At 43.2% G+C, this 12151-nt stretch overlaps 1 protein-coding gene across 1 annotated transcript in view; it reads left to right on the forward strand.

Moving 5' to 3' along the window:
* Window positions 1-12151, forward strand: part of TMEM135 (transmembrane protein 135) — a 1155226-nt gene that overhangs the window by 328985 nt on the left and 814090 nt on the right. The window contains exon 4 of the mRNA XM_086933979.1: window positions 6169-6202. Within this exon, the coding sequence (XP_086790105.1) occupies window positions 6169-6202 (34 nt within the window). The remainder of the gene's footprint in view (window positions 1-6168; window positions 6203-12151) is intronic.

The following is a 12151-nucleotide window of genomic DNA, read 5'->3' on the forward strand; positions in this document are numbered from 1 at the left end:
GTGACAAGAGTCGACCGCATCAAGAGGCCTCAAGTGCAGCGGACGTTGTGATGTTCGTAGCAGCTGTTTGCGGAGTCATCACACGAGCAGGGGGGGTGGGGGGGGGAGAGACAGGGGGGTGGGGGGGGGGGAGAGACAGGGGGGGTGGGTCTCAGATCATGCCGGCCCCTTTCTCCTGGTTCATCATGCCTTGACATGTCGATGACGTGCGAGTTTACTCGGTGGATGTGATTTCACTTTCGATGCAGATGTCTCAGGCGCCAGGCGTCTCGCCTTCCATTTTCACCACTTGCACCCCCTTAGATACTGGAGGGGGCTTCCCCCGGCCAAACCCTTCTCCTTTGATTAATTCTGTCACGGCCACGTCAGTTCTTGCCCCCTGCTGACCTCTTTGCATTTAAATTATCTTTATTGCGACTGTAATTGTCCCGACACCCAAACTCCAATCTCCTCTAAACTCATTTCCCAAATCCAATCCACTCTTAAAGACAATAAATACTTTCATGAGTGGACAAGGAACTTGGAATACACAACAATATACCGACGTCTCAAACCTGCTCAAAGTCCCGTTTTCTCCACCAAAAGGACCGCGACAGACCCGAAACAACACTAGGGTCCTACATTGAAGCCCGCCGCAGCCGTAACCTGGAGAAACGCGGCTCAAGAGGTGCGCCGGTCCGGACCCTGGCCCAAGATGGCGGCGGGGCTCTGAGAGCTAAGTCCGGAGCCGGGAGGCCTGGAAGTTAAATGATCTCTTTGCCATGTGGTTCCATACACATCATAGGTTGAGCAGCAACAAATACACATCCCCATCCCATTTGTTCCTAATTGGACATGCCGTTTAAGAATCCAGTGTTCAAACCAATAAGTTTATACCTATTAACAAGTACATATTACAACTCTAGAAATTCCGATGTACACAACTTTGACAAGAGCACAGATGTTAATGCCAAAGAAACCCTTGTCTTTGTGAGCTTTTTAATCTGGCTCAAGGCAGAATCTGCACTTGCCTGAAACGCTAGGTGGCTCACGTTGCATCTCTCATCCGGGACACTCATGCAGACTTCACTCACACAACATTTACTTCACACCTATCGGCAAAGGTCCGGGGGGCACCCACGGAAGCAGAGTGCGCCAGAGGAGGGAAGGCCTGCTGTCATAAGGGTCCCTAGTCGCTGGGGGCCGTCGGGAAGATTAAGCAAGTGGGGTCGAGTCTCTTCCCCGCCTCCCTCCCGGGGTGCCGTTCTTACCTGCTGGACGGGGGTGTTGGGCCCCAGAAACCTGCCGGGTCCGGGTGGAGTGCAGCCGCCGCGCTGAGTCTGTGTCCGGGCTCCGGGGGCGGGGAAGGAGGAAGGCGGCCATGAGGAAACAAGCGGGAGGGGGCGGGAAAGGGGGAGGAGAGACGCTGACGACGGCCGACGACGGCCTTGGAGCAGGAAGGCGGCCATGAGGAAACAAGCGGGAGGGGGCGGGAAAGGGGGAGGAGAGACGGAGCACGAAGGAACAGATTCGACGGCCGGGAAGGCGGGCACCAAGAAACAAGCGGGAGGGGGCGGGAAAGGGGGACGAGAGGCCGGAGCACGAAGGCGGGCACTAGGAAACAAGCGGGAGGGGGCGGGAAAGGGGGAGGAGAGACGCTGACGACGGAAGGCGGGTGCCGGCAATGCCGGACCAGAATCGGGGGCGTTCCCGGCGTCGCGTGACGTCGGCAAAAGCCAAAGAATGTCGGGAACGCCCCCGTGTCTGGTCCGGCATTGACGGACAGGCCCCTCATCCAATGGCTAGGCTCCATTTACGGAGCCAGCCAATGAATGACGAGGGCCGACCCAAAGCCACACTACAGTTCTCATCAGGTTTTCGCCTGCGCGAAAAAGATGCGCAGAGCGCATCTTTTTGGCGAGGCAAAACCTAAAAAGGGAAATATCTTCTGGTCTGCAGTAAGGGACCTCCGATCGTTGGGTCGGATACTAACCCCCATCAGTTGTAACATCTCTAGTGAGTCTTGGGAAAATCACTTTGCAAAAAATCATGCTACCCCCCCTAACCAGAGACAGACCAATATGATTTTGGACCACTTACCACCATAGAGCTAACCATCTCTGAAGTGGAAGAGGCTATCCATCAGAGTATTGGGAAGAAGGCACCTGGCCCCGACGGGCTGTCAATCTGTATATATAACATCGAAAGTATGTCTGTTTGTCCTTTATGCATTACTACACCATTCATCCGATCGCCATGAAACTTTGGGAAGTTGTTGAGTATACTCCGACGAAGGTTTCTGGCAAAAACACACAAAAAAAAATGTTAAATATCGGCCCCCCAGTGCTCTCATAATCTTTCCAATACTGAACGTTTACACTTTCCGGTGCGACTCACTTTTGCAATGACCATCAACAAAGCACAAGGACAATCGCTGCAAGTGTGTGGACTAGATTTGGAGAATCTGTGCTTCTCACATGGACAACTGTATGTGGCCAGCTCACGCGTCGGAAAACCTTCTGATTTATTTGTGTACGCACCAGACGGAAAAACAAAAAAAAAAACGTGTATCCACAAGCACTCGAATAAATAAACAGAATTAAAACAACACTTTAAAATTTTTCCATATTGAAATAAATAAGTTTCAATAAGTTTCAATAAAAATGACACAATGTAAATTGAATGTGATCATAACAAGTTTCCTTACATTTCTTTTCTTCTGAGATCGCAGCAACGCGCGACAGGTAAGCTAGTCTATCTATATATTTAAAAACTTAAGTATGTCTGTTTGTCCTTTATGCATTACTACACCATTCATCCGATCGCCATGAAACTTTGGGAAGTTGTTGAGTACACTCCCGCGAATAAAATGGAAACCAGACTTCTGGGCCCCGCTAATTTTGAACATTTTTAACAGTTTAACATACGCTACGCTACCTGAAACATGGACCAAGAGTATCATAGTCCCAATTTTTAAAAAAGGGGTTCGGTCCCAGCCTAGTAATTATAGGCCGATCTCACTAATTGACAATACTCTAAAAATATTGGGAAAAGTTTTGTATAATAAGATTTTAACCAAGACAGAGGAAAACGGCATCTAAGAGCCATGTCAGCTAGGCTTCCATAGCAAGGTGGGCTCAAACAAGCAATGCCTCAAACTTAATTTGGTTATTGGGAAATACCCTATGGCACGGAAGTCCCCAGTCTATCTGGCCTTCATCGATTTGTCCTCTGCGTTTGACCTTGTCAATAGGTCAAAGCTATGGACAATCCTTCTGGCATATGGGCTGGATGAGCCTCTGGTACACTTCTTAGTGTACCTTCATAAAGATCTCCAGGAGCAGGTGAGGATCGGCATGGGCGGAGAGGTATCGGGAGCCATTAAGGCAGGAAGGGGGGGTCAGACAGGGTTGTGTCTTGTCCCCCCTCCTTTTTATTATTTACATCAGTGGGTTGAACAACTCGTTAAAAACCTCAACTCATGATGTTTCTATAATTAATGGGAAAACTCTTCCCATATTACTTTACGCAGACGATGCGGTCCGTATAGGCCACACTCCTAACTCCCTGCGTATTTTAGTACAGACTTTTGTCAGGTATATGGACAGCTTGGACCTGTGTGTTAACTTTAAAAAATCATTTTTAATGTCCTGTGGTCCTGGGAAGTGACAGCTAAGCTCCATTGCAGTGGATAGTCAGAAATTGACTAGTACCCGCACATTCCCATATCTTGGGTTGGTCTTTGCTACGAACGGCTCCTAGACTGAGCATCTTGCTCACTCCAGGAGCAAGTTCTCAAAGGCCACCAATTCAAATCTTAGCCTTCCCCGCCCAAAGACCACTGGCGCCATTTTAGCTATTCAAAATCTTTTTAAATTACAGTGCGTTTCCGTTGCCACATATGGGGCTGAGAATTGGGGTATTGCAAACAGTTCCTGTATTCAGCAGGAAGAAAATAGGTTTTGCAGGAAACTGCTGGGCATTCCAATCTCTACCCCACAATATATTTTCCACAGAGAACTTAACCTTAATTTTATATATGATTTTATTTGTGCCCGACCTGCTCTTTTCTGGTTATCAGTATGGAAGATCCAGGTCGCCTCCCTTACTAGAGAGATTATTAATGACTGTGTTATGTGCGAGAAAGGGATGAATCCCCTGGTTGAGTGGAGTGCACCAAAGCTTGCGCAGTGTCAACAAAGAAAGTATTTTTTTAAATCCAAGTATAGCGGACACTGTGCCTAAAAAGGAGCTAAGAGATGCCCTCTATTCTCTATATAACACAGAAAGGATTGAATTGGAACCCAAGAAATCTTCTGTTGATAGTTATATGTCAATTGAACGGCACCACCATCCTTTAACGATGTGCCTCACCCTATCTGAGTCACTGGGACAGGAGTCTATTATTACGCCTGAGAGCAGGAACTGTCAGATTTGCACTCTGTTTTCCCCTTGGTTACCACCCTAACCTTGACCACACACCTTGCCCTTGTGATGGAGAGAGTGGTCAAACAATTTTACATTTCTTATTTTTTTTGCAAGTATTATATAAAATACACCAAGTGGCTCTTATATCCATTTTTTTTAAAAGAGAAGACCCATTAGTCTGGATAATGCTTACTCGTGCCTAGTCTCTTTGGTTGATGAAGAGTTGATTCTCCGTATAAGTACATTTCTGAGAGTTGCCACCCGAGCACGTAAGATCATGTCCGATCCCTGAAATATTATCATGACTGACTATCTTTGTATAATTGCAGGATGATGTTTTATATAATAGTAATCTTTCTATGTATTTATTACAATGAAGTTATTTTTAACTTGCAACCCATTTCATCAAATTGTTATAGCTATATCATTGTAAAATTTCTCATTTGCCTTCGTTTTTTTAAACTTGTTATGATGTTGTGCTTTTATGGGTACTGAGTTACCCGAATAAAGTTTATGAACCTGAACCTGACATCTGAAGGATTGTCTGGTGTGTCGCAAAGCTCCCAGATTCCTGGTTTCCAATTTGTTTTCTCCCTTTTTCTTTCCCATTCTGCTGTTGTTGTATTGGTTAATCCCGGATATTTTTTTTGCCTTCTCGCTTTTTCCTCCTTTTTTTTTCCTTCTGGCGGTTTCTTTAGAGGACATTCCAGCTTTGTGTTTTTTCACTGGCTGGCAAGGTGGCTTCCAAAGGCGATTGTCCCAGCTTCAGTTATTGTGCCATTCAGTCCTGCTGATATGCCTTGCGTCCAGCACTTGTGACCATCGTTCACCAGGCACTATCGCCTTGACAGCCAGATCTGACAGGAAGGGCATTTTATTTGTTCAGTCGTTCAGGACGTTTTGGTCTGAGTGATTCTAGAATCTCACCACCTTGGGAGGTACTACTTTAGTGTGCATTCACAAGCTACGGAATCTGCTGTTGGAATTATTCATCAGAAGAACAAGTTACTTATCTTTGCTAATGCTCTTTCTGGTGGATACTCAATCTAACAGCAGATTCCTCAGCACCATGCCTGCTCCCCGTCCTGTGGAATGGGCTCTTTTTTCAGTCTAAATAGGCACCAATATTACCGATCAGCACACAGGTGCAATTGATTGCTATTAGGCTCCAGGTCCGAGAGAAAGTATTGGTGGCATCTGCATACGGCTCCATTTGTTATTTCTGGGACAGAGCAGAGTCGACGGAGAGCCACAAGAGGCCACCTATCGACACGCAGGGGCTATGCTGAAAAATCTTTCTCATCCAGTCTGGCGCCTGTGAATGTTCACAAAGTGAGAAACCTGTGTTTAGATAGAGTATCCAGCAGAAAGAGCATTAGCAAAGGTAAGTAACTTCTTTTTTATCCCTGTATTTGCTTATTTCGATAATATAGTAGTAGTTGTTGTTATGGAGTCGAGTACAGGTTGATATTATAGACCTTAGACTTACAAACTGTTTGAAAACCCTCGACTTATAGGAGGTTTTGTATCCTTAGAAATATATCATGATCACATAGAGTAAGGTTTTAGGTAATTTGTAATCCGTAGCTTATTCTTGTGGATGTAGTCCATGGCATTTCATGTGGGCAAAGTACTAATAAGGAGCCACATACCAGGTGTTTCTCAGCCTAGATCTTATGGGATATTTTTTCCCTGAATATACATTAAAGTTGCTGAAAATGTTCGAATATTTACAAAGTATTTTTGTTTTCTATTTTAAAGGAGAGGGCTGTTGACAATTTACATGGCAAATTTGGTAAGCATTTACTATTTTTCTCATAACATTATGATTTTAGATGCCTAGTCTTTACATTTGTTTTAATAGTACATATATTAATGGTAACATCTGGTCAATAATTAAGGCAACATATTCTATGAATGCATCTGATATTGAATTTATGTATTAAATCATTGAGCCACTTCAATTGTTTATTTTAACCTCGGTCTTCATAATTTGTTATATCACTATTATTTTATGTCTATGTGCTCTTTTTATAATTATCTAAAATATAACATTTAGATAATTTCTGTTGTTGATAAATTCTTGTCCATAATACCTTACCCGCCTAGATTATCAAAACACTGACAAGGCAATTAATAGATGTAGAGTCAATAAATAAATTTCATAAGTCCGTGCAAATGAGCTCTGTCAAAATGTATCCCCATTGGACATACAAAGAATTTGTCCGTCATACCTGGGGGAATCCCCGACTCTGAAATCATTGGTCAGAAACCTGGGGGTGAAAGTGGATACTGAAGTATCATTCCAGCCACAGGTGCAGGCAAATGTTGCAGTCTGTGTTACACTATTAAAAGCCTTGAGAAAGAGGTTAACATGTTTGCCAGATGCACAAGGAAGGATATTGTACACGCTTTAATCACCTCTAGGTTAGATTGTGCACATGCATTGTATTTGGGTTTACCAATGAGACGGTTAAACAGGCTACAAAGAATGCAAAATGTGGCAGCAAAACTTGTCTTAAACATTCTGAAAAGTCCGTCTGTGTGAAAAAGTTTGGATCAACTTCATTGGTTACCAATTAAGAAAAGAATGAAATGTAAAGCTTTAATGATCTCCCAAAGGGACATACTCAAAACGGGTCCCCTTTATATACGCTCAGCTAGCCAAAATCTACTTGGGGGGGGGGGGGGGGCGTGGGGTGGGGGGGAGGCCATTTGCTTTCCCAACAGCTAACTTAAGGAACTCTGCGCCGGACCAGCTTCGAAGTATTGTATTAGACCCAGCCTTTAAGGCCAAAATGCAAACTTTTTTGTTGGAAGAAATGTATATCTTTTGAATATTAGAGTGCGCCTCTTGCTGTTGTTAGCTATCTGCTTACGCCGGGATTCTACCTTTGGAAGCAGCTGTTTCCCGCTCATTTATTTGTTCATTCATTTCTTCGAGGTATTCATGCATGTATATTAACTTTGGCTAATGTGTTCAGACTGTTTGTTACACAGAATGTGAGAGCAGAACACATGACTGATAGTTGCATATTCTTTATGATAAAGGTATAATTCTTATTACGAGAGAGGTATGACTGTCAATGTTTAAGCATTCTTGAAAAGCCATGATGCAAAGGTTACTTATGACTTGGCAGGAGTCATTCAGAAGCTTTGCAATAGAAACTTATAGGAAAAAGTTCTAACTTAATGATTCGAGACCATTCGTTTTGTTGTTGTAAATAATCTTTATGGCTAACTTCGATATTATAGAATCAATTATTAGGAAGATTAATTGGGTCTCTTGTCCGACAAGAAAAAGCATTTGAAATCCAACTCTTTCTCTTATTATACGAATCCAGCAAGAAGCGGTCAGCTCAGATTTAATTGAATGGTGAGGACTAATTTAAATAGGATTCTGAACCCGTTGCAGGTTCCTAAAACTTTTTTCAGGGAGCCCTGTGCCATGGTAAATGTTTAAGTATTAGTTCAAAGCATCTACAATTATAACAAGTAGCTATTTTTGAGAGATGATCGCACATGTCTGGGAGAGCAGTGCCTTGTCCACTTTCCTAGCTGTCCCTCCCACAATAAAAATATTTCATTTTGTCAGTCCATGCATCCTTTTCCTAAGAGGTGTACCAACTCATCAAATTGTCCTATCCTACCTTAATTTCTTGTTTTTTCCCGGTGTGCATTCCCAGAACATACCAAGTGTGCCCCTGGCTTTGAGCCAGAATGGCAAGGTATTATTCAGCTGTAAGCCACCTGGCTAGCATAGACAGTCAAATAACCAACGTGTTCTGTTGGCAGTGTTCTGTTAACACAATCTTTACAGCACTGTATGATAGATTGTACTCTGAAGAAAAAGGCGCCAGGACCTGATGGTGTTCCTGCTGACGCTTTTAAATGCTTCCCTAATTTTTGGTCTAGATTACTCTGTAGGGTCTTCAATGCCTTAAGCCATGATAACATACCAGAGCCATGGAAAACATCAATAATTATCCCTGTGTTTAAAAGGGGAAATAGGCAGGATCCTGCATGTTATAGACCGATCTCATTGATTGACTCATCAGTTAAAATTTTAGCAAGAGTCATATTAGCAAAACTAAATGAGTGGGCAACTGAGAAAAGTATTCTGACCAATGTTCAATATGGATTTAGACACAAAAGAAGCACTCAGGACCAATGTCTCAATTTGCATATGCTGGTAGAGAAATACACCAAGGCCAAGGCGGGGTCCATGTACCTTGGTTTCATGGACCTCTCCTCTGCTTTTGATCTGGTCAACAGATCAAAGCTTTGGTCCATATTGCTAGAAATGGGCTTGGACAGGACAATAGTTAACTTATTGGCAGACTTGCACTCAGGCCTTACAGCTAAAATTAGAGTCACCACGGGTGGACGGTGTACGGAGGACTTTGCTTCAGAAAAGGGGGTCAGACAGGGGTGCATTCTTGCACCCCTATTGTTCACATTATATGTGAATGCTCTAGAACCCGCCCTGTGGGACGTGACCCTAGATATTCCGCGTGTAGGGGAGCAGGGGATCCCTGTTCTCCTTTACGCGGATGACGCGGTACTTCTTGCACGTACCGGGGTGGCGCTCCAACGTCTTTTGGACGCCTTTGAAACTTTTATGGGCTCACTTGACCTAAAAATAAACGCGAAGAAGTCCCAAATTATGCTTATGGGCAGCGCAGCAAGGAAAAACTGTCATAAAACCTTTTTTTGTGGACGGGAGAAGCTTGCTCGAGTAGCTTCCTTCCCTTACCTAGGGATCACATTCGATGAAAAGGGTAACTGGGGACCCCAGCTAAAGAACAGAGTAATCTCGTTAGCAAGAACATCTTCAGCTCTCCAGGGGTTCTCTAAGAAACTGGGGGCCAGGCCAATTGCAGCCATAATGAAAATTTATAAGGCTAAATGTATTTCAGTTGCATCTTATGGCAGCTCAATTTGGGGTTATAGGGGTTTAGACTCCCTACAGATCATGGAAAATAAATTCTTCAGATCTGTTCTTGGTGTCCCACAGTCGACTCCGTCCTACACTGTACATTTGGAACTTGGGGAAGGCTACATCACAGACTTGATAAAAACAGCACCTCATGTAGCTTGGCTGAGGATGTGGCTTAACAAAGAAATTCCCCTAAATCATATTATCATGAAAGATTGCCTGTGTTTGGATAAAGTTAATAACATTAAGTGGTTGACCTACGTTAAGGAAAATTTCACCAAGTTGGGGAGGCCAGAGTTATACTCAGCAACAGAGTCTATAACACCCAAAGATATTGTATTAACAAAGTGTGCAATGAGAGAGCTTTTATCCCTGGAAAGAGAAGAGAAGAGAGTGAGTTGAAAAAACCAAGCGTTAGGGTCAGTCTAATATTATCTATACCTGACGGCCCAGAAAGCTACTTGAACATGGTGACCCACCCTTACCACAGGTATATTTTAACCCGATTTCGTTTTAACTTGATACATTTTAATCTTGGTTTTTATCCTGTATGGAGTACCCCAGAAAAGGCGTTACCATGTTCCTTTGACCATTTCTCCGAACAAAATACTATGCACCTAGTGATGTTCTGTGGGCATTACGTAGAGGCGAGGAGGAAGTTTCTTGTGCCCATCCTAAAGGAGGTTGGATTTATTCAAGTTAAACCTGCTCTTATTTATTTACAGCTTCTGCAGACTCCTAGGATTATGTTCTATGTGGCTAGCTTCCTAGTGAGTGCTATTAGGAGCAGGAACATTAGGTTAAAAAAATATAATAACCCCCCTTCAATAGCATAAACTGAGTATTATAAAAGGCACTCTGTGACTATAATAGGACTTGTAACAGGGACATATTTGGTTTTAGATATGTCTTATTCTGGGGCTCTTAGTACCTCGCATGTTGCACAAAATGTATGACTTTTTGTATGATCTTTATTTCTTTTGTATGTATCTTAACTTTTTTTAAACTATGTATTTATTGTATATGTATTTTAAATAACCTGTACTTTGCCATTGTCTTTATATGATATTAAGTTATCGCAATAAAGTATATTGACTGACTGACACATTGTTCTGAATCATGCCACCTAGTAGATTACGTTGTGTATTTTTTGCTATTGCAAAAGGTTTGCCAACTTGAGTGCTTTGTCTAACTGCTTATACTACTATGCTTGCATGCCCTGCAAAAAAAGGCATATGGCTGAAATTATGATAAGAATGTGTGCTACAGATAAATGCTGAGCATGTATATTTATTCTGTACTATTTTCTGGGTCAGCTCGGGTGAATAATGAGCATTCATGGTTTTACTATCTACTTGCGTCTTTTGTTATCTTTGTTTTCTTGTGTGCAAACGAGCATTAATCAGGTCTACCTGAAAGCAGCTTTGGAAGTGATCCGATAGGAAACCAAATAGCTTAATGTCCAAAGTGAAACTAATGGGTTGTGTTAGCAGTAGCTCTCCCCCCAAAGGTGAGCCTTCAGGTCTGTATGACAACACCCCACATACTTCTCTTCTTGAATCTTACCCAAAACAGCATTGTGCATGTTGGCTCTCCAGGCGCTCAAGGAGCAGCCCTAAACAAAGGCTTTCTTGGCCCAGGACACGTCAGACTTTGGGGTAGCCATTGATGTTAACCTGCAACCAGCTTGATGTCTGATTAAAATCATCCTTGGATATAGTGTGTCTCTTGCTAGGCCCAAAGTCATTTAAGACCCACCCTGTTAGATGGACTGTATCCCTGAGCCTTAGGTTGTCAAATGCCTTAAGGAAGGGAAGAATATTGCTTAGCTTGACAGAGGTAGAGATGATATATTTCACCACTCTCTGATCTGCTGATTATATGAAGAACTCATTATGTAGCCAAAAATCAAGGCTCTTCTTGGTGGCCTTCTGACAAAATGTCCACCTAGAGTGATCCGTCTATGCTCACCTTACACCGCATTTAAAACTGTCATTCTATTCCTCATCCCTTGAAATCTCCTAGGCAGCCTGCAATAGTATTTTCCGTCTCACTTTGCACTTACTTTACTAGTGGGATGTGAATTGCGGACATCAGAAAATCTAACTTGTGCTACCTCAACAATGTAGCTATAGACAGTAAGTAAATTTTGAGTGTTTGTGAAGAAATGGCAGACCCTTGCAAGACTTCACAAACTAGAGTCCTGGAAGAAGAGCATCTAGTTTCAAGCCTTCCTCCCCGGATGCAGATAATATCTAGTTTATTAAGCTCTCCCTGGTTGATGTAGAGAAGCTCATTGATTGCAATGAACCATGTGGTTCAAAACCCATTGATGTATGTCCTGGCAAAGTACTAAAAATTGAAGTAAATCAGTAAGCCTTATCATCAAATGTATTTTAATGCTTTCTTGTCTTATGTTATTGTCTCACCCAAATTTTAAATAGTTGTAGCAATATCTTTTTAAATAACCCATCTCTTCCTCACACTAAGCTGTCCCGCTTACCTCCTATCTCACTGGTCCCCTCTATCTCCCAAGTTGCTGAAAAGAGCAGTCACAATCCACTTGTAGGGCCAAGTGAAGAATAACCAACTTCTAGCTTCTCGAGGCCCGGCAGTCAGCTCTGCGCCTTTTGAAGTCCCGGTCGAGAGGGAAGTCGCGGGACCAGTCGCGGAGTCATCACCACCACTCTTTGTCCAAGTCTTCATCTTCGGGTAAGTCGAAGCACAAAAAGAAGGCGAAGAAGCACCATTGCTCTTCGGGTTCTCCCTGTCCGTCGGCCGACGTGACGCAGGAAGCGCAAGGTA

Source organism: Lissotriton vulgaris, chromosome 8 (genome assembly GCF_964263255.1).
Source record: "Lissotriton vulgaris chromosome 8, aLisVul1.2, whole genome shotgun sequence".
NCBI lineage: Eukaryota > Metazoa > Chordata > Amphibia > Caudata > Salamandridae > Lissotriton > Lissotriton vulgaris.